General features: G+C 41.5%; 1 protein-coding gene across 7 annotated transcripts in view; it reads left to right on the forward strand.

The window, feature by feature from the left end:
* The first annotated feature begins 11,623 nt into the window (after positions 1-11,623).
* Positions 11,624-26,364, forward strand: part of TTC6 (tetratricopeptide repeat domain 6) — a 133,603-nt gene continuing 118,862 nt past the window's right edge. For 5 of the 7 annotated variants that reach the window (XM_048854943.2, XM_048854942.2, XM_048854946.2 and 2 more), the window contains exons 1-3: positions 11,791-11,931; positions 12,595-13,778; positions 20,808-20,891. In XM_048854943.2, the coding sequence (XP_048710900.2) occupies positions 12,615-13,778; positions 20,808-20,891 (1,248 nt within the window). In that variant the 5' untranslated portion in view covers positions 11,791-11,931; positions 12,595-12,614. Of the gene's footprint in view, positions 11,932-12,594; positions 13,779-20,807; positions 20,892-26,364 lie in introns of all 7 variants that reach the window. The other 2 variants (XM_048854948.2, XM_048854945.2) reach the window with 2 other exon arrangements.

Below are 26,364 nucleotides of genomic sequence, written 5' to 3' on the forward strand. Positions count from 1 at the left end.
TATTTGCAGGATTGTGGACAGAATCCTTTCTTATTATCATCTGTAGGGTTGGGGGAAGAGGCCCTTTCCCCACCACCTTTTGCAGGATCACTATCAGGGAGTCACTCTCATACCAAACCTCAGCCTTTGCAGGCTCACAAACAGAATCCCCACAATTCTTTTTAGCAGCTTTGGCCCTGGACTCTCCAACCTCTCTGTACCGCTGGAGCCACAGCAGATTTAATTCCCTCTATGCCTAGGGTTGACCTTTTAATTGCATAGTCTGCACGTATGGGGCTTGTATGCCCCCAAAGGCTGAGCTTTTCAGCTATGAAGTCAATGAGAACTACACACACATTATTTCAAGGTCAAAATGGGATGCTTTAGGAAGCAGATGAAATGGACTGGGACTGAAATCTGGAGAATTTGCCAGGATAACTCAAAGAAAGTGGAGAGCAGCCAGTAATAAGGTCAACCTTTAAAAACTAAATTAAAAGTTCAGGGCCACATCTAGCAAAGATTTCTGCAGGGGCTTAACTTTAAACTCCTGAGTAGTCTCATTGAATCAGTGCACGATTAGAGCCTTAGATAAATAGAATAGCACATTACCTAAGTGAAAATGTTTTATTTTTACTTATTGCTTTTGGCATCTATCAAAACAGGGGAGGTTCTGCCCTTCTCACTGTAAAGATTATGACTAACTTGTAAAAGTGAATCAGATATTTTTTCTTTGGGTACGTAATAATATTACACTTATTTAGATTATGAATAGCACAGTGAAAATCTGACAAATATAAACTTTTGGTTTGTGTTCACTAAAAGTGGTCATAATGTCTCATTAAAAATATTGCTTAACAATTAAAGGTCATCATCAATTTTCCAACTTTTTGATCAACTCTGCTGCTGTCAAGGACATGTCAGTGTTTAAATAATATGTTTAAATTGGCAAACAAATAAAGCCTAAACACTTAGGAGGAAGAGATATTTATTTACAAAACTATTTCTGTTGATATAATGTTGGCAAGCTCAGATATTCTGGAACCACAGAGGAGCTTATCAAAGAAGAGTGTGAATATTTGTTGTGGGTCAGAGATACGATATAATGATTAGAAGAATTACAGTTTTCTAAGTCCCATAACTCTCAGAAGGTAACGGCCTGAGCTACTTAAAGTACTGATTCTGTAGACACTTACTACTTTTTATTGTTATAGGTAATCCCAATAGGGGTTGATCAAATACCCATACACTGACAATGGAAAAGCTACCAATGCCCTATACGTCAATGGAGCTGGATCAGGCTTTTGTAGTTAATGGGACAACTCATAATAGTAAGTACTACTCTCAACAGGTAGCATTTACAGGTTTGGGCCCTAAATCAGATAATTTGAATACCACTATGTATTTTTGCCTGTAATATAAAGTACATTATTTTACAGTCTACCTTCTTGTAATTCATCAGTTATTAAAAACTGCAATGTCATTGCAGCTATACACAAGCAATGACAATAACATTGTTTTCCAAGGATAGTTTGTTTGCTACAATAATTATTGGAGGCCAAATATTGATTATGAACTTGCAGTTCCCATTAAGGTAACACACAGAAGACATAATTTAGTTCTAAATCAGACAATTTACAAATTTATGAAGGAGCACTTTTGCTTGAATTCATGGAATACATATAATGCCATGTAGAATAGTCATAATAAAACCCCATTTCAGGTGATAATGATTTTGAGGCAGAGCAGGTCTCATTGCAGGATAGATGTCCAACTCAGCCCCTTTTTCCAGTGCCACAGAAACTCCCTTGCACAGCACAAGTGGCTTCACTAAAACACTGCAGATGAAGTTGTCTTAAATTACAGCAACTAGGAACGGATCAGTTTCCTAAGGTTAAACTGGATAGTGGTTTGTTTTGTAATGTATTTAGCTAGTTACCACACATATGGATTATGGTATTTCCAGAGTTAATATTCACTGTAGTTATTTATTAATAAGAAGTTGTCTTTGGGACACTTATGCTTATTTTATTTGTATATATGGGAAAACTGAAATATTAAAACATAGTTATTGGTTTATTTAAACAGCAAATATAGGATTAACATCTGAGTAATTTTATCAAGTTTTTCTATTTATCTGAGATAGAGGATGTAGAAGAGAAGCACTGTACTAGAAGTTAGGGGACACGGATTCAATTCTTGAGTTGACAATGCCTCTCTTTGTGGCATTAGGAAAGTCATGTAATCACTTTGTACCTCAGTTTTCCATTCTTTACAATGGGGATAATGTTACTTAGCCTTCTTTCAGATTCTTAGTAAAAATAATATACAAGTGATAAGGAATATTATTTATTATTATAGTAGTTGGTTATAGACAGGTGGTTCAGTGTAAACTTACTACTTTTTGCTACAAAGCAGACAATTTCTTTTCTTTTAAAATTATTACTTTTTAGCTTTCCTAGGAATGTTTCTTTAAAGAGCTTGTGTTAATTAGAAACAAAGGAAACTAGTTTGCATTTTCTCTCCAGCCAATTGAACACTTTTCTTTTTAAAAGAACAAAGCCTTCCTTGTAGTAGTAGTAGCCTGCTAGAAGGTACAATGTATATGAAGTTAGAAAGCTTAGTGATATGGTGAAGTATAATTTAGAAAAATAATAGTGTGTACCCAGGGACTAAACTATGCAAGGTTTCCCAGATCTAGATCCATCTACATGTATCGAGATTCATCTACTGATTAAATCCCTGGACTAAGCAGGCTACAGAGACGAGGATTAAACTGTTCGACTAAATGGCTTACACTAAAAAAAAAAGAAAAAGACTCTTCTAGGCTTCAGGTATGACTGTGATGGCTAAGAGAGGTTCATAAGCCACACACTAGCTTTTGGGGAGAGGGGATATCCCCCTCCCAGTGTCCATGCGTACAGAGGACTCTCCATGCACAAAACTGCAATCTAGGGGTGAGGTGGAGGGGTGTCAGCTGCCTCCATGACACTGTACCTTCTGTCCTGGTCCCCATAAAGGCCCTTCATGGAGTGGTAGATCTGTGAGTAGAGTGGAAGTAGAAGGGGGAGGGCTGTCAGGATGTATATCATCCCCCAAGCCCTGCAGGGAAGTCTGGGGAAAGAAGGGGTTCCAGAAACTGTACTTTCTGGCAGTCAGGGCCTGAGAGCCAGAGCCTCCTGTGTAGATGGCCCTGGGCTTCAGAGAGTTGTATGGGTCTTGAGGGAAAACAGAGAGTTAGGAGGTAAAAACCATTCCCCCTCCTCCCCAGAATTCTCTCCTTTGAATTTTCTGCAGGAGGGACTATTAGACACTTATTAAATCCTATCTAATTGCCCTGCCACTCCCATTTAAATCAATATGAATTTTGCCATTGATTTCATTGGGAACAGGATCAAGTGGCTTAGTGCCTATTGCAGCCTAACTATTTATAATAAATTACCTCTAGCCTATTGCTCAAAATGAAGAATAATCTTACAGTACTAAATAAGTCACATCACTTTTTCTAGACAGCGTGTGAAACAAGAATGCGGAGTGTCACAGAATGTCATTAAGTACATTCAGGTATAACTTTTATAGTATACCTAATGAGAAAGGGCTCAGTCCTGTAGTCCTCATGCAGGCAAAACTCACCAACTACAGTGGAAGTTCTGTTTGGATTATATGTTTGGGCCCAAATTGGTGCTTTGATATAATTTCTTGGAATGAAAATTGTAACAGTGACTACTATATACTCTGTCCTGTGTCAACTCACTAGGGCTAGGAAATACAGATCACTTTCTTACCAGAATATATGTATGTCATACTTTTCCTACAAAAAAACTATGCACAATTTTTTATGTGATTGTCCCCAGGATGAGTACCATGGAGAGAATTCACTGCAATATCTAAAGCAGCTATGTTAATCCATGGCATGGAGAAAGCTATTTTCAGCATTATTTTACTTCTCTCTGTTTCAGTGAGACTCATCCATGTTATTGTTTTATATGTTTTTATTTCAACCGACCTGTACTTTTGATAGCCTTTTGCCGTTATTCCTCTTAAAATGAATCAATGGATCAGTTCAATCACCAGTTGCAGTCGCATCCATAAGATAAATGTCCTGCTCAATATTATTACTAACTTTTCTGATTTTTTTTTCCATCACACCTCTGACTTTTGCCTGGCTCTTAATCCAGGCATTTGTTCTGCAATTTCTCTTAGCTGTTCCTAGAATCTGTTACATCAAGCTTCTCAGCACTATCTGTATCTTCTGCTGAGTGCATTTGGTTAATTTTCATATCTCTGCTCCTCAGGTAAAATGCCTTCTCTTCAGCTGAAAGTCAAAAGCTGCAGAATCTTATTTGTTTCATTGTGTCTAAATTTCTCAAGATACTCCTGACAGCTCTGAATCCCCTGCCAGTCATTTCCATTATTTTTTTTTATTCCAGGGCTCATTCTTATTCACTGTTTTATGTCCATGAACATATGCTTTCTCTGGTAGAGTTCTTTCAGGGATTGTCTTGTTGGGCTTGCACTGCAGGATAGTCTCAGACTGGCAAACAGCAAAGGTAGCATGGCCACCCTTAAGCAGATGAAGAAAGGCAAGGTGCTTTCAGAAATGAAAGTGAGAGGAAACACCTGGAACTGATGAAATCACAGTAGACATCTGAGAGCTGACTGTTCATATTTTTGCTAAGCTTCTCACAGTAGGCCAGATTCTATCCTTGTCATTCCACATGCAGAACTCCCACTGTTATCAATTAGTTGTAACACTAGTTTTCTTTTACATGTTGGCATATGTTTTTCCCATTCCCTGCAAATTTCTTTCTCAACATTTTATTTTAATCATAGTTTTTTCCACACTGTTAGATATATCATATATAAGTGATTCTCCCCAGAACAATCTCCTTTGGATGCTTTCAACCAGGCTCAGTGAGCCTATATACAGCTCTTAAATTTAGACTGAGATCTAGGTTTAGACACTGGATTGAATTTATGTAGACAGAACCTTTTGATACTATTAAAATCACTGGTATAAAAAACAGAGCTTAGAAGAGTGTCAGCACAGGGTTGTGCCCTGTCCCGTCTACTTTTCACCTTGGTAATGGCACTATCTGCCTAGAGGATAAGAGACAACCCTAATATAACTGAAACAGAAGTATAGAAAATAACAGCCCAATATGTGCATAATACCTTGTTGATAACATTCCAACAGCCCTCTTTCTTCTGGAGTTAGTCCATGAAATGCAGAGACTGTAGTGTCTGGAATTCAAGTAAATCACTAGGTGATAAATTGGCAGCACTGCCTTTTGGACTAGCCTCTGAGGACAGCCCTACTCACAAAGGAAACTAAATGATATTTGCTATTTAACTTGACATTAGCCCCACAAATGTTTTGCAGTGTTTGCTTTTATCTTTCCATCCTTGGTGCCGTGGGTGCTGACCCCAGCTAGCTTGCATGGCATTGAGGCCAGGTGGAATAAGGGGGAAACATATGCAAAGTAAATCTTGGGCCTTTCTTGCAGCCCAGATGAATACTTTTGAAGGGGATCCCAGTTTTGCTTGAATCAGTCCCGAGAACAGAACAGATACAGGATGGGCAGCATAGAATGCTAATTTTCCTGCAGTGCTCCACCATTGTATCACAACCCTGACCTGGAAGAAGCAATCTCTAAGGTTTTCCCCTCCTTCCTGAAGCTTCCTGATGCAAATACCTCTTTCCATTCAGTGCCATCTTCCTAAAGCTTCCTGATGCAAATACCTCTTCGTGTTCAGTGTCCTCTCTTCCATCCCCCACAGTGACTCCTGCAGAGAAGAACTATCAAAGATAAAGTGAGATGCTGATTTATTATTTACCATTAGGTTAGTTTGGGACTGAGCTGCTTCCTAGAATCCCAACTATATGACTCAGCTAATGATTCTTACCTCAACAAAGAAAGCAATCTCTATCAACTTTTGCTTGCATTCCTATTGTGCAGAATAGTAGCATGATGGCTTGAATGATTAACTAGGTTACTGCACCATAAAACAAATAGCTATTTATTAATGAGTGTATCGGGGAGAAAGGGAAACAAATTACATAGCAAAATAATGGGCTGCAGAGGGCATCCTACATTGGTAGACTACCCCATGCTGAAGTCATGTTCCCCAGAGCAAGCAAAAGTTCTTAAAGCTTTAATCAATTACTTTGCTAGTAGAAGGAACCCTTCCAGTAACTCTGGACGTAATGTGACAGGCTTATGTTCTCTGTGCTTTCACACATCCTTTGTTGCCTGAAAAAAGTAAAAATCTACCTTCTAGCTTAGTCTAACCCGAACTATTTTCAAGAAATACATTTGTTACTCCCTTGAGCTACAGGAACACAAATAGGTAGAAAAGGCTTCTCAAGGCTATAGAACTCAGAAGCAGAATAATCTGAAAAGATACTTACCATATAAAGCCATTATAATTTTGGTTCTGTGCTTTTCACTGCCTCTCTGCCACTTGGGTCACTAGTTTGAATCTGGTACAAGTAACTTATCACAAAAGTTCATTATTATCAGACAGCTGTTTGCAGACCACGACGGGTGAAATAAAAGCATCCATTTATAGCGACAATCCATAGACATGACCAGATTAGGCAAACAGGTATGCAAATTTGCTGCAGCCACAAGGCTCCTGGCAAGTTGGCTCTATGTCACAAAAGTGGGACACTTGCCTGCTTATATGTTGATGCTGCAGTGCGCCAGGAGGCCAGGGATAACTGGACTGTGGACCCCCTCCCCCCCGGGTATTATCTGGTATGTTTAATGTTTAATATCAGGAGATTATTTTAAAGGGAAAAATTAATAAAGGACTATGGAAAAGCAGATGCAGGGTATAAAAGCCAGTGAATTATCTGAACTTCAGAAATTTGGTGCTTGGAGCAACACAGTAAGGTAGAGGTCAGGTAATTAGAATCCTGTTAGAGTGCAATGGAATTGCTGCCTCTCCAGGGAGTGGAGAGGACCAAACCCTTCACCTAAATTCAGATTATGGTAAATTATGTGGGGCTTTGCTTTGTATATTTTTCTAATGCATTTGTGATGGCCACTATCTTGGCCAACACTAGAGACTGAACTGATCTGGAAGTGTAAATCTCTAGAGCTTGGGCTAAAGAGCTCTGTAGCTGGGGCCTTAGCAGACTCAAATCCTCTGTTGATCCAGCCCAGGGGGGACCAGTAACACACACTGACCTTTCCCCCTGGGTTTCCCAGCAACCTGGTTTGTTTTGTACATAAATATTAATGAGGGTAAGCACTGTGGTACATAGCAAAACCATTAGGTTGAGAGCCTTCCAAACAGTTTGCACACTAAGTGAAAATAGAAGGAATAAGTATAAAAACTGGAAGGACAGGTATTCCGCTCTGTATCTGTCACTTGGGTTTGAATGTCTCTGAATTAAGTGGATTCATCACCAAACACCTGATGGCTGTCTCCCAGATGTTGTGAACCAGAAATGTTTCATCTATGATTCTTCTAGCCTGAAAGAAACAACACTTGCTGAGGCAGTTTCTTTGGTACTTCTTGTTGGTTTCTTTCCCCTGCCACCTTAAAGCTAAATGCAATGAATGATGACAAACCCTCTTAGAGGTTTCAGAGTAGCAGCCATGTTAGTCTGTATCCGCAAAAAGAACAGGAGTACCTGTGGCACTTTAGAGACTAACAAATTTATTAGAGCATAAGCTTTCGTGGGCTACAGCCCACTTCATCAGATGCATAGAATGGAACATATAGTAAGAAGATATATCTATATATATATAGATACAGAGAAGGTGGAAGTTACCATACAAACTGTAAGAGGCTAATTAATTAAGATGCGCTATTATCAGCAGGAGAAAAAAACTTTTGTAGTGATAATCAAGATGGCCCATTTAGACAGTTGACAAGAAGGTGTGAGGATACTTAACATGGGGAAATAGATTCAATATGTGTAATGACCCAGCCACTCCCAGTCTCTATTCAAACCCAAGTTAATGGTATCTAGTTTGCCTACTAATTCAAGCTCAGCAGTTTCTTGCTGGATTCTGTTTTTGAAGCTTTTCTGTTGCAAAATTGCCACCCTTAAGTCTTTTACTGAGTAGCCAGAGAGGTTGAAGTGTTCTCCTACTGGTTTATGAATGTTATGATTCCTGATGTCAGATTTGTGTCCATTTATTCTTCTGCCTAGGGACTGTGCGGTTTGGCAAATGTACATGGCAGAGGGGCATTGCTGGCACATGATGGTATATATGACATTGGTAGATGTGCAGGTGAACAAGCCCTTGATGGCGTGGCTAATGTGATTAGGTCTTATGATGGTGTCACTTGAATAAATATGTGGACAGAGTTGGCATTGGGCTTTGTTGCAAGGATAGGTTCCTGGGTTAGTGTTTTTGTTGTGTGGTATGTGGTTGCTGGAGAGTATTTGCTTCAGGTTGGGGGGCTGTCCGTAAGCGAGGACTGGTCTGTCTCTCAAGATCTGTGAGAGTGAGGGATCATTTTTCAGGATAGGTTGTAGATCTTTGATGATGCGCTGGAGAGGTTTTAGTTGGGGGCTGAAGGTGACAGCTAGTGGCGTTCTGTTATTTTCTTTGTTGGGCCTGTCCTGTAGTAGGTAACCTCTGGGTACTCTTCTGGCTCTGTCAATCTGTTTTTTCAAATTAGCAGGTGGGAATTGTAGTTTTAAGAATGCTTGATAGAGATCTTGTAGGTGTTTGTCTCTGTCTGAGGGATTGGAGCAAATGTGGTTGTATCTTAGAGCTTGGCTGTAGACAATGAATTGTGTGATGTGTCCAAGATGGAAGCTGGAGGCATGTAGATAAGTATACTGGTCAGTAGGTTTCCGGTACAGGGTGGTGTTTATGTGACCATCGCTTATTAGCACAGTAGTGTCCAGGAAATGGACCGCTTGTGTGGATTGGTCTAGGCTGAGGTTGATGGTGGGATGGAACTTGTTGAAATCATGGTGGAATTCCTCAAGGGCTTCTTTTCCATGGGTCCAGATGATGAAGATGTCATCAGTGTAGCACATGTAGAGTAGGGGTGTTAGGGGATGAGAGCTAAGGAAGCGTTGTTCTAAGTCAGCCATAAAAATGTTGGCTTACAGTGGGGCCATGCGGGTACCCATAGCAGTGCCCCTGACATGAAGGTATATATTGTCCTCAAATGTGAAATAGTTGTAAGTGAGGACAAAGTCACAAAGGTCAGCCACAAGGTTTGCCGTGACATTATCGGAGATACTGGTCCTGATAGCTTGTAGTCCATCTTTGTGTCGAATGTTGGTGTAGAGGGCTTCTATAGCCATTGTGGCCAGGATGGTGTTTTCTGGAAGATCACCGATGGACTGTAGTTTCCTCAGGAAGTCAATGGTGTCTCGAAGATAGCTGGGAGTGCTGGTAGTGTATGGCCTGAGGAGAGAGTCCACATAACCAGACAACCCTGCTGTTAGGGTGCCAATGCCTGAGGTGATGGGGCGTCCAGGATTTCCAGGTTTATGGATCTTGGGTAGAGTACCCCTGGTCAGGGTTCTAGGCATGTGTCTGCCCCGATCTGTTCCCGTACTTTTTCAAGAAGTTTCTTGAGCAGATGGTGTAGTTTCTTTTGGTAATCCTCAGTGGGATCAGAGGATAATGGCCTGTAGAATGAGGAGTTAAGAGAGCTGCCTAGCAGCCTCTTGTTCATATTCTAACTTATTCATGATGATGACAGAACCTCCTTTATCAGCCTTTTTGATTATGATGTCAGAGTTGTTCCTAAGGCTGTTGATGGCATTGTGTTCAGCACGGCTGAGGTTATGGGGCAAGTGATGCTGCTTTTCTACAATTTCAGCCCATGCACATCGACGGAAACAATCTATATAGAAGTCCAGTCTGTTGTTTCGACCTTCAGGAGGAGTCCACCCAGAATCCTTCTTTTTGTAGTGTTGGTAGGAAGGATTCTGTGGGTTGGTATGTTGTTCAGAGTTGTGTTGGAAATATTCTTTGAGTTGGAGACGTCAAAAATAGGATTCTAGGTCACCACAGAACTGTATCATGTCTGTGGGCCTGGAGGGACAAAAGGAGAAGCCCCGAGATAGGACAGACTCTTCTGCCAGGCTAAGAGTATAACTGGAAAGATTAACAATATTGTTGGGTGGGTTCAGGGAACTACTGTTGTGGCTCCTTGTGGCATGTAGTAGTTTAGATAGTTTAGTGTCCTTTTTCCTTTGTAGAGAAGCAAAATTTGTGTTGTAAATGGCTTGTCTAGTTTCTGTAAAATCTATCCATGAGGAATTTTGTGTGGAAGGTTGTTTTTTTATGAAAGTATCCAGTTTTGAGAGCTCATTCTTAATCTTTCCTCTTCGAGGGGAAAGAATCATTTTCCATCTCGGGAGTAAACATCTTCCTGAAAATAACAAGGCATTTTTCTGGGCTTAGATGGACTATCAAAACAAACAATGGAAGGGCAGAAGTGCTCAAATTTATTAATCTGTCTCTCTGTTCTATCTTTTGGGTTCTCTTGTGGGAAATATTGCTCTTCTTTCATTTTGAATGATATATAAACCTTGGTGGTGAAGACCATTTACAACAATGATGGGCCAGCCTCAGAGATACCCAGGTTCAGTTTGGATAAGTATCTAAAAGGTTTTGCTATTGCATTGGGCGTGATTATTTTAAGGAAGGGATCCCCATCCTCCCAAATCAGAAATACACAAAAGGATTAGCGTTAACATGGAACTCTCAGATCTTAGCTATATCAGGTATAGTGGGTACCTCTATGGATAGGAAACTAGGTTATTATCCGCAACCGCAAGCACAAGGAAGGCTCCATTCACAACTGTTTTCTCTACTTTTGACTCCCGTTAGCACTGCAAATTGGATACAGTTCTGGGAGCCAGGACTGGATTCTGTTCTGTCCCACGGGTCCTCAGCCACCTTTTTAGTTAAATTCCAGTGATCGAAACTTTATTGCTGTTGATGAATGAGCCAGAAAGATTCAAGTTTGACCTTCAGCTCCACGCTGAGTTTGCAGGGCTGGCAGTTAGAAAGAGGTATTTGGACTTTATCTGAAAGTCTCTGAGAGATAATAAATATGAAACACCATGAATGCCATTTTGTCAGTCAGGCTCCGAGTAGAAATGTCATAGAGCCAGTGCACAGCATCAGCGACCGCGCAACGGAGTTTTCTTTATACGGAGAAGAAAAGAGGTTGAAGGAAAATCCAGGATCAGAGTGAGAGTTGCTTGCTTTCGTGGCTGGGAGACATCCGACCCTGGTCGCTGCCCCTCAGCCAGCGGGTAACCTCAGAGGACAGTTCCCACAGCTGGATCGCAGCTACCAGGCTTCCCGTTCCGTCCGCACGTGGGGCTGGGGAGGAGACAGAGCTCACACAGCCCGGCGGCCAGACCGCTCCGCCTGCCTCGGCAGCCAAGTGTCCCCCTTCGTCGGGTGACACGAGATGAGCAGAGCAGGGGCCACGTTGGCGGCTGGCCTAAACGGGTGCAGCTGCACCGACTGCTGGAGGAGCTGGACCCGCTCCGCAGGGAGTCCAGCACCAATGCCCCGCAGCGCTACTCGCTGAAGCCTGGATCTCATCAGCTCGAGCTGCCTCGCCTTTTGCATCCCCGCCGAGACCAGCCCTGGCTACCGCCGGGGAAATCCAGCAGGGACCGGGAGAGGTTAATCCGGGCAGGGCTGGAGCATGCTCCCCTCCGCCCTTCATTGCCTCCGGAAGGCGCGCGGCGCTGGACCCTCCCCGGCTGCAGGGGGCGCTCTCGGGAAGCAGGCGCCCCGCGGGTCCCTCTCTTCTCCCGCCGGGCCGCACGCACAGAGCCGAGCTGGTCTGTTGCTAGGTTCCCGAGCGCGTCCCCCCCGCCCCTGGCCCTGTGCCTGGGCAGAGCCGCCGCCCCGCGCGAAGGGCTGTGGCTGTGGGTCTCCCTCCCTGCCCTCCAGCCCGGGGCACGCAGGCCTTGCCCAGCTGTCTCCCTGGGGGCAGGTGAGAGAGCTCGATCTAGGGCCTCACTGACCCTTCAGCGCCACGGGGCCAGGGGCTGTCCTTTCGCCTGGGGGCGCGTTATTTTGGGGGGAGGTCAGGGGGCATGGTGATATCTTTTTGAGGGTGTCTTCGGGCGGGCCAGGGGGTGTCTTTGGGGGCTGGGTGGGTGCTTAGGAGGGGTCCCATTTGGGGGACTTGGGTGGTATATTTCATGTTGGGGAGGTCAGGTTGTATCTCTTTTTGGGGGTAGCTGGTCTCCTTTGGGGCTGTGAGTATCTTTTCCAGATACTTGTTTAAAGGGAAGTTTCTTGGGGATCTTTTTCTTTGATTGGAGAGAGTACTGTCTTTTTGGAGGGGGATAACTTATTATTGCAGGTGAAGGCCATCTTTTTATTTTTTTGCATTTAGCACTTCCATATTTAGGCCTTCTCTACACTAGATTTCCAGCAGTTGCTAGCAGTGGTAGGAATGCTCAAGTTGCTGTAGATAAAGTGCTAGTGGCTGGTCAGACGTGCTTAACTGTACATACTGTGAATAGTTCTGTTGAAATGAATGAAACTACTTGCAGTGCATAAAGTTAAGCATGTGCACAAGTCTTTGCAGGATTAAGGGGTCTATGTTTGTATATAACATATATAAACACATTTCTGTTTTGCTTTACAGGCCACATACATTAAAAGGAAATGGCTAGAAAACATGAGCACTTTGGACTAAGTTATCTAGAAGAACTAAATATGATTAAGGAGCGTGAGATTATATGCAAGGAATCTCGGAAGGATTTTCTTAAATTCAAACAAGCAGTAGCTACTGCTTATACAAATGTGAGCACTCAGCCTTTACTGGAAGATTTAACACCAGATCAGTCACATCAGTTAGAGCAGTATCATCTTCAGAGGTCAGAGAGTCCACATAAGCCCATCATTAATATAAATAAAAATGTCCCTAATGAATTCATTGGCAGTTCTGAAATTCACAGAAAAGTAAGAATCTCTCCTGAAGTAAGAGACATGAAAAAACAAACTCGTGATCTCAGCACGATGACTCAAAGGAATAAATCTTCTGTAAAAGAGGACAGTGCTGACAAAAATCAGAAAAGTTACTCTGAAAAAATAAATGTGGAAAATAGTAGTTGTAGTCATGGAAGTACAAGTGTAAAGATGCCAGTAATAGCATCTTTAGCAGGTACCACTAAAAAAATCACTATGTTAAAACAACCAGCACCACCTCGGAAGCCTAAATATCGCAAACTCATTCTTCATCCAAGACTAGTAACTTATAAGCCCCCCATTCTGTTACAGAAAGTCAAAGATACTAGAAAAGTGCAGGCTAGAGCCCATTCTCTAAAGATAAACATTCAGGTTGTAAAAACAAATAGAACCGAAGAAGCTAGCAATGACAGTAAAGAAAGTGATGAATCTAGTTCTACAGATTCTGATTCAAGTGAAAAGGCTTCTAAAAAGGAAATAGTTATTAGGAAAAAAGATAAGAAAGTATGCAGAGAACTTTCAAAAGCAAGTCAACAAGATTCAGTTGTTGAGCCGGGAAGAGCACTGAGTAAAAGAAGCAGTGTCTCCTGCAGCCATCCAAGTGTGAGGTCTGCTTCAGAGCAGTTGGAAGAGGCTAGAGACATAACTAGACCAGACAGTTCAAAAATATACGAGAAGAACTTCCAGCAGAGCAAACCAGAAGAGCTTACTTCCACACCAAAGTTGCCTGTGAGAGTGGCTGCAAGGTCTATTGATGAAATAATTGCTTCTCTGCAGTCTACTTTTCAGTCTCCCTCAGACGAGATGATCAAAGAACTCCTGGAGAGTGTTCTTGGCCGGAACTACAGCATAAAAATGGAAGTAGGTGAACCAGAACAAGAGCAATATTTTCTGTTGAGTAAATATTACTTTTAGAAAAGTTGTATATTTGTTTTTCAGATTCTACAATGTGTTATAACACAGAGGCCAGACAAAACAAATGGATAAAAACACTGATGTGTTATAGAGCTTCCTTCATTGTATCTTACTGTCAATTTGCAGTGTCCTTTAAAAGTAAAATCAAGCCAATGTTAAAACCAGTTAAAATATAACTTCATTTAAGGGCCTCTTTTTGGACATTGGTCCTTTACATTGCTTATTATTTCGATGGTTTTTCTGTTTCCCTTTTAAAGGGATATGTTTGATATTGACAGATTAATAAGTGTTAAATATTTATAAGGTAACAATATTAAGGGTGTCAGTTTTGAGTTATTGCTCAGCATTGTGAAATCACAGAAAAACTGTTAATATGTTATTGTTAGATTTATTAATGTGGTGTTAGAGATTCCTCTCATCTAATGTGGTAATGTTTACAGTAAAAGACTACAATAAGGCATCAAGCATTAAAAAAAATGCTACAGAAGACTGTTAATTGGATACAGAGCCTTTTTACTTGGTGATTACTGATTCAGTTTCTAACCAGGACTTCTGTAGTTCTGTCTTCTGCAGTTTCCACAGTATGCATCTGATGAAGTGAGCTGTAGCTCACGAAAGCTCATGCTCAAATAAATTGGTTAGTCTCTAAGGTGCCACAAGTACTCCTTTTCTTTTTGCAAATACAGACTAACACGGCTGTTACTCTGTAACCAGGACAGTAGATATTACTGTCAGATGGCTCGTTGGCCTGTGTGAGATAAGTTGATGAAAGAAGATCTTATTCCATTTCCAAGTGGTCAAGTGATCATGCAGAATCATTGAAATTTGGGCTGGAAGGAACCTCCAGAGGTCATCTAGTCCAGCCCCCTCACCAAAACCACTATTGCAACTGGCACCCGTGTTGGCAATATCATGAGAGAATCCCAGGAATAAATGGGCATGGAGACTGAACTACTCTTTCATGCAGAGGTGCTTGCCCTAGAACAAGGTGAGGCAAATTAGTGGAGCTGTGTGACTGTATGCATTTTATGGGTAGGCAGAGAACATCATTAGTCTGCAGAAGAGAAGAATGAGGGGGGATTTGATAGTTGCTTTCAACTATCTGAAGGGGGGTTCCAAAGAGGATGGATCTAGACCATTCTCAGTGGTACCAGATGACAGAACAAGGAGTAATGGTCTCAAGTTGAAGTGGGGGAGGTTTAGGTTGGATGGTAGGAAAAACTTTTTCACTAGGAGGGTGGTGAAGCAATAGAATGGATTACCTAGGGAGGTGGTGGAACCTCCTTCCTTAGAGGTTTTTAAGGTCAGGCTTGACAAAGCCCTGGCTGGGATGATTTAGTTGCGGATTGGCTTGGCTTTGAGCAGGGGGTTGGACTAGTTGACCACCTGAGGTCCCTTGCAACCCTGATATTCTATGATTCGCTACTGCTGTCAATACAGTTAGGATCAATAAATTCACTTGAGATAACCAACATCATGTAGTTTGATTAAATGCAAAAGTTAGAAGGAGAGCAACAATAATTGTGTAAGTTAACTGAACTTCTATTTTAAACAGTAGTATATGTGAGCACATCCCATTGTGACTTCCTGTTCAGTTTGCAATAAAAATTATTATTAGTTTTATGCTACATTACTTTTTGTCACCTATTTATAAGAACTACACATGTCTTAGGCCCAATTTTCAAAAGGGCCCAATAACCTGTAGTTCCTATTTAGGCACCTAAATAAGTGGCCAGGTTTTTAAAAAAGCTCAGTCCCCAGTTTGAGGTGGGGAGGAGAGATTCTCCATTGTTTTCAATGGGAGTTGCTGGGCGGAGAGCACTTTTTAAAATCTGTACAGTGATCTTGAATTCCTTTCACTTAAAACTTTTCATTGACAGGTTCAGGTTAAAAAAAAAAATCTAAAATGGAGAGTCTTTGCAGGTCTGGTTGTTCTTTAGCATTTTCATTATCTAGAAGATCTGAGCCTTAACAAGGGTGAATGCTGCTCTAACAATTGTTGATTAAGTTATGTAAAGTCAAAGGCAGTTGCAGCATGTATTTTCTCAACTGAAGTAACTTTTGAAATAGGATGAAGAGTCTAGCAATTATTTTTAATCTGTTATGCACAACTTATCTCATATCTTTTGCTGAGTTTCAGTCCTTGCCTTTACAAACAAGGTATGAAATTTATTCTTTTAGGTGAAATAGAAATATCCAAGAAATACATGTAGTGAAATGAAAACAAGCTATTGTAATTAAATGAGATTTTATTTATTTACATATTTCCCCTTCTTATTATCTCATTCTTGATTGGCATTGGCTACTTAATGTTGTTAGCTTATTATATTGTTACAAGGTTGACCACAATTTACCCAGCAGCCTTAAAAAGACTACTGTTATCCAGGGAAAAGTATGCCAGCCCAGCAGCGGGACATGACCCCTCAACCATGTTTTCTTTGGATTCCTTAAGGGGAACTAGTTATGAATAATAGTTCCCACCATGTTTTGTTGAGAAGTAGAATTTTAATTATAATTTTAATTTGATTGTCAGTGCTTGCTAACTCTTAATATACTGAGTTACCAAGTTACTTGTTGACTTTATATTCAGTTTATATTCATTGCAGAAATGTATTTCTTTTGTTCAGCATTAAACAACCTGCAGCTGGTCATCTTTATTTTTTACAGTACAATAATTCTTTGGCGGTCCAAATAACTTTTTGGGTTATATGGATAGAAGAAAAACTGTTTTGTTAGTAAAATAAAAATCTTGGTAAAATAACCACAAAAATTTGAGCATGCAAATATTGTTACTATACAAGAACTGTGTAATGAACAGTATCAAACCAACACCAAATATACAGTATTTTTATCTTTTTAACTTATGTGTGTGTGGCTGTCTGTCTGTCTCTGGGTACTGTGAGTCCATGTCAGAATGATGGCCTGTTGTGATCTTCTCCATTATGCTTAATAGTTTGGCTAATCACTTACTGTGCTTCAGAAGTGGGTTAGTAAGGGTTAGTCACTGTTGACCAGGTCTGTTTCCCTTTGACATTTACATCTATTCATGATATTTATGTCAGTTTAATGTTTGCTATTTACATTCTTTATGTTCTAGTTGAGGTTTAAATTATAGTTCGGACATAACTGGCTTATGCTTTTGGATAGATCTATGTATGGTGCACCATTAGTTGAGAAGCAATTCTTGTAGAAGATATAAATACTAATACTATACCTGCAAGCTTAAGCGGCAATGCTGAAATTGACTGAGCATGCATTTTCCACCAATTTACCAGCAAGCAATACATGAAAGGTGGTTAAGTGAGAACAGTTTCATACAGACACTATAAGCAGATTTTTTAAACTTTCTCTTTTTCACTGTTTCCTTGAGGCCCAATTCAACTCCTGTAAAGATAATGGGAGTCTTTTCATTGATATGAATAGGATTTGGATCAGGCCTTCAAGCAGGAAGGTCAGACTTTTCTCATCTTTATTTTTCTGGTTACTTGTGGACACAGCTCTTACTTGGCTCCTCACTGTTCTTCTGTAAAAGAAACATAATGTTTTTTTTCATTACAAGTGTGATTACAAGGGCTATTGGTTGTCATGGAACTGATGTCCATCCTTTTCTTGTACTGCTTCTGCTTTTTTGTTTAATTGCTAAAGGAATGGTAACATTATTTTGGAATGCAGACCTGAGCATCCATTTCAGACTGTGTCCAAATGTTGCTGGTCCTTCCTCTATAACATATCTAAGATTCAGTCTTTTCATTGGTTTCAGAGTAGCAGCCGTGTTAGTCATAGAATCATAGAATATCAGGGTTGGAAGGGACCTCAGGAGTTCATCTAGTCCAACCCCCTGCTCAAAGCAGGACCAATCCCCAATTTTTGCCCCAGATCCCTAAATGGCCCCCTCAAGGATTGAACTCACAACCCTGGGTTTTGCAGGCCAATGCTCAAACCACTGAGCTATCCCTCCCCCCGAATCCGCAAAAAGTCTGTATCCGCAAAAAGAAAAGGAAGACTTGAATAAATTTGTTAGTCTTTTCACTGTTGTTTAGGCTCTTTTTCTTGCCCATCTTGATAATTGCAACCTCCTTCTCTCTGGTCTTCCTGACACTCACCCTCACTTCCTGACGCTCACCTGAGGTATATTCAAAATACTCCTGCTAAGGTCATCTTCCTGACCTGTATGTCTGAACACAGCACCCTGCTCTTTGAGTCCTTCCACTGGCTTCTCCTTCAGAAGCTGTCTGTTCCAGACTTGTTAAGGCCCTTCTCAATTTAGACCCATCCTTCTTATCTGTACATGTACTTTATTGTGTCAACGCCCCATCTCCTCTGCTCTACTAATAATGCTATTCTTTATCCTACATTGCCCAATTATTCACTTGCTTCACAAGCACCATCACACAATCTTCCATGCAACGGTTATGCATGGTATATTGTCCCTGAAATAGTCTGGTAAGCCACTACACTTTCCTCCAAATTTCTCTTCAATACACACTTCTGTCATGATGCTATGGGAAATTGCCTGGTGATGGTGGCCTAGAGGTAGGGACCTCTGATGTTTAACTTATTTGCTTAAATCTTCTATAAAAAACCTAATCAGCTCAAAATAATCTAATTGTGCAAAGAGATGTTCTATATAGACACGTGTTCTTATTACTGTTTCCCTCATCCTTAGTGTGCAGGTCCTGCGTGCTGTTGGTGGCCTGTGATATATACTCCTGGGGGAATTCTGTGCAGAATTCATGTCCTTTGCAGATTTCTTTGCTTCCCCGCAGAAAAATGACTTTCTGACAGGGAAGCAAAGGGAAGCTGCAAGAGCAGTCAGGCACCACTCTCTAGCTGTGCAGGTAGATCATTTCAGGCACCTGGAGCATCAGCAGAGAGAGAAATCACCACAGGGCTGGGGACTTCTCAGCCAGTGGCTCCTACCCTGAGTCGGGTTAGGTGTTAATCCCGGCTGGGCTGGAGGCAGGTGAGGACAGGACTTCCTCTTCCCCTATGAAGGGGGGAAATATGTGCAGGTGTTGCAAAAGGAAGAAGATTGTGTGTTCCAGCTTGGGAAGATGATATTGAATGTATTCTACCTGTTCTTATATGTCAGGAGCTATTCTCTCATTCCACTGCTTTAAGATACACCTTTTGACCATTAGTAGGAAGAATAGCAACATCTTTGTATTCTTTTATTGGAAACCTATACCTTTAAGCATACCTACTACTCAAAATGTAAGTGTTAGTGGGATCTTCATGTTGTATATTCCATGTTATGACTTCCACAGAATGCAAACATGTTTTGGGCCAGCTCTTCAGCATGTGTAAATCAGTGGTGCTATCCTGATTTAGTACAGCTGAAGTGCTGGTCTTTGAGTTTTCAGGGCATGCCTATTTACTGCATATAAATAGAATATAGATTAAATATAAATATAGATTCTTCCTTAAACTTATTTTAACATTTTCTATCTATTGAAGAACAAATGTGATCTCTTAGGTAAAATAAAACTGCTATGTAAAATATCAAATTTTCATACATAGTGAAAAACATTTATTAAAGGTAGATAACATTAGCAGGACTTTAAGAATTAAAAATAGAACTGTGAGATTAAACAGAGGAATTTATTTTGGTTACAATGAATTCTCTGCACAGTTCAGTTCCTTGCCTCTGAAGCAGGGAAAAACTACCTAATGCCTTGAAAAGCATAGTTTTTCCTTTGTCTGTTGTTGCAAGTCATTGGTGAATTATAAAGGTAGTTGTAATAAACATATGTCAGGGTCCCTTTCAGAGCATTGTATAGCTTTCCATTGCTTTTCAGATTAAATTTGTGGGATAGTAGTAGACCCAGCTCTCTTTTTCTTGGCCTCTGGACAGCTTTTTTACTCAACATCATTGATAAGTCAAAATTTTGAAAATACATGGTCTCTGATGCTTATTTATTAATGTACTCTCAATGAAATGTTACTCGGTAGATTAAAATTAAATTGAGTATTACATGCAAAAAACTGTTTGCTTGTATATTTTAAAATCTTCACTATACTAGATTGAAAATGTATCCAATAAGAGAAAATGGCATTGTCTTGAAAAATTGTACATTTAACTTAAAAATAAGTTGTCTCAATCCCAGTAGGCGTTTTGTTGCTGAAGGGTTCTTTTTTCTTTTCTTCCATTTTTGGTCTCTAACGTGTTTTGTTGAGGGCTTTAATGAGCTCTTGTATTTATTTGCGTCTGTGAATTGTTTAGATTATAAATGTTTCCAATTTCTTTGTGATTTTTAAAGCATGTTTTATTTCAGAACGTTTCTCAAATATAGCTTTAGCTATGAAACTCACACTAGCTAGTGCTGTCTTTAGGACTTGACCCCCAAAACCCCTATATGTCACAAAGGGTAAATGCACACTTGCTGAGTTATCTGCACATACTTGGCAGATGCATAGGAAGCAACCATGTGGAGTAAAGAAATGCACACCTTACTTAACATGGTGAGTTGGTGCTTCTACTTTGGTGCACCAGAAACAAAATGGCATATGTTGAGCACAGACATGGTGTGGCTCCACACCCCAACTTCACAAGAGGATGAGTAGTTCTGCAAGGAGCTGAGCATCCTTCTAAACCCTGTAGTAACTCTTTTGCTGGCTCTGCCTGCAGAATTCTGCATGTGAGGTGGTGCATCAAGAAATTACTCAACATCCTGCTCTTTAGGGCTCTGATCCTGCAAATGCTTTTGCTTGTGCTTAACTTTACTACCATACGTAAGTCCATTGAGGGGCTGCTCATGGTAGTAAAATTAAGCATGTGCAAAAGTGGTTGTAGGATAGGGGCCTAAGATCATTTGTCCATAAATGTACTTACTAGTTGCAAATTAATTTATCAGTGTTTGCAGTGAAAAACAAAACTCATGCTTATGAGAATATATCACTTTGTTGGTGTTTTGTTCTGTAGGATAAAAATATAAGTCATAAAATCATACTTAATTTTCTTTCTTGTTTGCAAAGCAGACATCAGCTGAATCTCAGGAAAAGAAGACTGAATCTCAAGCTAATGAAGAAATAGTGACAAGTTTTCAGGAGCCGAGCCTGGTAAAGTTCAGTGTTATCTAGGAATGTTACAACATAATAATTATTGTGTTTGTGTTTGCTTGCTGTCTTGCTCAGATAGGCAGTTCATGTTTCAAATTGATAAAAGTGAAAGGAAACTAAATAGTGTTTTAAAACATTTATAATACTCCATAAAAGTCAAATATGCAATTCTTTTCCTCTGTTTCCCCCTGGATCTCCTTCTCCTACTACTGGACATATCCAAAATCCCATTGAAATCAATGGCAAGTACTTTTGAGGGCCAGGACAGTACATTACTCTGTTTGTACAGTGCCTAGCACAAAGGGGCCCTGTTCTTGGTTGATCCCTAAGTACTACAAATAATAAACACGATTAATCAACTATTCAAGTTAAGTGCTTGTATTGAGTGGGTCCTTGAGTAAATAAAAGTTCTTATATATTTGTGTGTATATTTTGTTTTTCTGTAACATACAATCTAGCTATATATGGTTACACATTTAAGCTTAGACAAGTTCTTAGTGTTGCTCACAGTTGTAAACTGAGCAGCTGAGAGATGTGTAATGTATTTGAGTAGTATATGTCTTTGTTGTATATCTCTTTTCAAGTTTTCAGGTCACACGTTGTAGGAACCATAGACCAGATCATGCCATCAACTTTTGAGCAAAAATCCCCATTAATATTAATAGTTAGTGCAATTAATTATAGTTTCTTTTGGTTTCTATTCCACCTTTCTTTGTAAGTCCATTTATTCATAGAGGAATTGATTGCTTTTAGTCTTAACTGATCAAATATTGCAGATGCTGTATAAAATAAATATAGGCAATGAAGGAAAAATTGCACAGCAGGAAACATTATGTTGAGAAATTTGCCTTATAGGATACAAATATCTGTAGCCCAGTGTCTCCTGCAGTTCTGGATGCCTTGGTGCTTATATCTCTCTGCAGCTCATGGAGGCGGATCAGTATTTTGGCATTGCCTGGTATGGCCAAACTCAGTGTACTTCTGCTTGCCATCAGATTCTTTGCCTCTGCAGCAGAAGACAGTAGCAGTTTCGTTTGCTTCCATCCTTACTCCTTCTGTTTTAACTTTTCTGCTGAGTTTTCTGGGTAGTGGGGAGCAGTGTTCTCCTTTCTCCGTATTCCTCCTCCTCCCTGGGTTGGTTAACCTCTCCGGTTTAACCGTCTCTGAGTTTCCACTACAGTGTCTTCCCTGCTGGCTACTCTGCCCCTTACAGGCATGGCAGAGCAGCCAAGAAAGCACCAGGTCAAATCCAAGTGGTGCTCTATGTATGAGGCAGCCTTCTCAGGCTTGGAAGATAGTGAGTTGTGCTCACCCTGCATCCAACCTCTGTTAAGTCCCATGACTACGAGTCAGACAGGTGGGTGAAGGTCACTCAGTCACTGAGGCAGCCATGACTCCAATTGGGGAAAAATGGATCAGGAACCCCAATGCAGAGCTGGGAGAGGCTCCAAAAGCGAGGAGGACCTGGACCATTCGACTCAGGGGTAAGTACCAGGGGACCACTGCAGAACAAAAGGGGGAGGCTTTTGGGGCCACAAGTCCTGTCTCCCACAGTCTTAAAGTGGGTCAGAGCACCGTGGAGAAAGAAGCAGGGCATTTAATCAGCCCCCTCCCTCCCAAGCTCAGGAGGGCTCTGACCATGAGTTTCCTCCTCCCTGCTCTCAGAGGAAATGGGACCCAATAGGCAGATTCTGAGACAGACCTCTTGAGAGGATTCCAGGCTCTAAGGAAGGCAAGCCACAAAAGTCCTAACCAAATCTGCAGCAGAGCTTCTGTGCTCCCAAAGTGCACAAAAAGGTTTAAAAAAAAATCTAAAAAGCATAAAAAGGGAAAGAAAAAGTTAAAAAAATCCAGGCGATATAGGTTCCCTGACTCCTCTTTCTCCTTCACTCTTCCTTCTCTGAGGAAGGTGGATTGTCTGCCTCTGAAACCTGAGCAGGTTCCTGAGAGTAAGCCCTAGAGTCAATTTCTCACCTCAAAAACTTCCCCTGAGATGGCAATACCCCTTCACTCTGCCTTCGATGAAGTGATTAGGGATGAATGGAACGAGTCTGATAAGAGCAACCACATTAACAAGAGCGACCTCAGGCTATATAATACTCAAGAACCAAAGGGCTTTATTGCAGAGACATTGAAGGTGGACGCTGCTGAAGCATCCCTTGCCAGGGATATGGTATTCCCTCGGGGGAGTTCTACCTTATGGACCTCACAGATAAGAAGATGGAGACCACTCTCAAAAGGACTTCGAAGCCTCCTCTGAGTGTCCCTGTCAACTGCCTGATTTGTAGGAGCATCTCGTTCCTGGCTGAACGATCTCAAAGCCTTAAGGGCAGAGCTCACCCTGACTGTGGCTCCACTTTAAAGAAAGTCTCCCTAGCAACAGTATTTGCAGGTGACGCATCAATGGATGCTATGAGGTGCTCAGCCTGCTCCATGGCTTCCAGCTCACTAGCTGGGCACACCTATGGCTTTGTGGATGCTCACTCTAAACAGGTCCTATGCTTGGCCAAGTTTACAGGCTCCTTGCATTTTGGAGAAAAGCTGGAAAAGGTGGTGCCTGACGATAAAAGAATATCCAAACAGTCTCTCCATCCCCACTAAGGACCCTCAGGAGAGACTATAGACCAGCCTTCAGCAGGAGTCACTCCTTTCTCTCCTTGTCCCTTTGCTGGTACCACTGTGCGGACAACAGATTCCCCAGTGGAAAATAGTGGAATCAAGGTCTTGGAGGAAAGTCCAGAGGGACCTCAGCCCTCCAGAAAAATCCACTTTGACAAAAATCACATAGGCCTCCGCCCAGAGCAGAAGCTATGGGGCAGGTTTTCCCATTTCCTAGAGGAATTTTTCATTGACCACAGAAAAGTGGGCCAGGGAAATAGTGAACAATGGATGCGCCCTGAGTTGCAGGCTCCACCCCATGCATTCTTCATACAGCTACAACGATGCCATATAACACAATCTGATCCAGAATTAAATATCTCATCTTCTGGATATCCGAATAATAGAGAGTGTTCCCTCAGAAGAAAAGTTCTCTGGGTTCTACTCCATCTTCTTCATTGTGCAGAAATGCATGGGGGGTATCAGAGATCACCTCAAAAGGCTCAATTAGTGGGGTGAAGGGAGGAGACTTCTTGACTTCAGTAGATCTAATGGTGCATATCTCCATATTCCAATCACACCATGCCACTACAGCCTTCTGAGATTCACCTATGTCAGGAGACATCAGTACTGAATGCTCCGTTCAGCCTGTCCTTGGCCTCCAGGATTTTGATAAAGATACTGGTGGTGATAATAGCCAGACTCAGGTTGCAAGGAGCTCATCTGTACCCCTTTCTGGATGACATCTGATCAGAGCTCCATCAGAGTCAGCAGTGCACAGGCCCCCACGTTGGATGTTGAATCACCTCCAGGTGCATGGCTTCATCATCAGTGCTAAGAAAAGTTCTCTGATTCCACTCAGTAATTTATTTTCTTTCTCCGGAGTCGCAGGAGGCCCACCATAGAGCTATATCTCAAACTGCTAGGACTCCTGATGTTATGCGTAGGGATTGCTCCATGGGCAGTCACACATCAAAAGCCTTCATACTAAAGGTCTGGGGCCACTCTACAGAACCCATGAAAGATCAAGTATGGGTTCCAACACAGGTGTTCAACTCCTTACCATGGTGGTCAGACCATGACAAGGTCCGTAAAGGCATGCCGATCTACCTTCCAGATCCTTTAGTCCTCACAACCGGTGCTAGCGTGGAGGGCTGGGACGCTTACTTGGAGATCCAAGTAGCCAGGGGCCTCTGGAGGGAAGAGGAAAAGGCTCACAGGATAAACCTCGTAGAGCTGAGAGAGGTCAAGCTAGCACTGAAAGGTTCCAGCCACCTTAAAGGGAAACCACATTCTGGCTCAATCAGACAATACAACTAGTGTAGTGTATTTAAACAGTCAAAAGGGAACAAAGAATCTGACACTACACACAGAAGCAATAGAAATAATGAGGTGGGCAGAACAGTTTCTCCTTTTTTTTTTTTTTCAGAGTGATCCATATCATATGGGGTCTGGACCAAAAAGCAGACTGGCTCAGCAGGTGTAGGGTCAACCACTCCGAGTGGTGCCTGAATCAAGTTTTCGATCTCATTGTTCAGATGTTTGGCCTCCCTTCAACTGACCTGTTCACAAAAAGAGGCCAAAATATTTTGCATACAAGGCAGACCCCAGAGCCATGGGAACAGTGCCTTATCACACAGTTGGCCACAGGGCCTATTTTATGTGTTTTACCCTTTCCTCTACTCAGAAGGTGATCCAGAAAATAAAATGAGCACATGAGAGGTAATACTGATAATTCCCCATTTGCTGAAGAGACCTTGGTTCTCAGACCTGATAGAGCTGACGTGAAAGCTCCCACTCCAGGTTTCATGGAGACCGGACCTTCTCTGGCAAGATCCTCTCCTTCATCTGGATCTTAAACAGCTCACCTAATAGCCTGGCTATTGAAAGGGAAGTACTAAAAGGTCTTGGTCTGTCCTCCACTGTTATTAAGATATTGCTTTAATCTACGAGGGTATCAACACTAAAAGCGTACTCTTCTATCTGGTCCAGAGTCGTCAACTGGTGCCAAGAGCACAATGCAAATCCCAGAAATTCAGGAATTCCAACTGTTTTGGACTTTCTACAAGAAGGTATAGACAGATTAGCCCTATACCAGTGCACATCAGCTGTCTGCTCTTACTAGCATACTATTTGCAGGATCCTTGGGCTGCCTGGCAGACAATCCACAGGTAGCCAGATTCTTTTGAGCAGTCAGTTAGTCAGGCCACTCTTCCCAAAATGGGACCTTCCACTAGTTTTGAGGGCCCAGCCAAGCTATCCCTTTCAGTGTTTGACTTCAGTGTTACTTTTTAAAAAAATAATCCATTAAGACTTTCTTCTTAGTAGCTGTCACATTCACGAGGCATGTGTAAGAGCTGGCAGCCTTATCTATACAGGAGCCTTACTGTGTGTTCCATGAGGACAAACTGGTGCTCAGAATACTAGAATCCTTTCTTCCTAAAGTAAATTCCTCCTTCCACACTTCTAAAGCAATTGTGCTTCCTTTATGTCCAAAACCACAAGATACAACTGAATAGGCATGGCATACCTTAGATATCAGAAGAGTGTTGAAAAATCCATCTCAGGCATGCAGAATCCATGAGAGGATCAGGTTCCCTATTCATGTCCTTTCATGCGAAATTCCAAGTCCTCCACTGCTAGGTGGATTAGTCTATGTATTGTAGAATCCTTGAAATCAGAGGTTCATGTCTTGGAAGGGATCAAGGCACACTACACGGGATCTTTAGGAGCATCATGGGCAGAAAGAACTGGTGTGTGCACTTCAGAAATTTTCAAAGCAGCCACTTGGTCTACAGCTAACAACTTTATTATTCACATAAAGGTGGACCTTCTGTCTTCTCCAGAGGCCTTCTTTGGCAGGAAGGTGCTGCAG

The sequence above is a fragment of the Caretta caretta genome, chromosome 6 (assembly GCF_965140235.1).
Source record: "Caretta caretta isolate rCarCar2 chromosome 6, rCarCar1.hap1, whole genome shotgun sequence".
Taxonomy (NCBI): Eukaryota; Metazoa; Chordata; order Testudines; family Cheloniidae; genus Caretta; species Caretta caretta.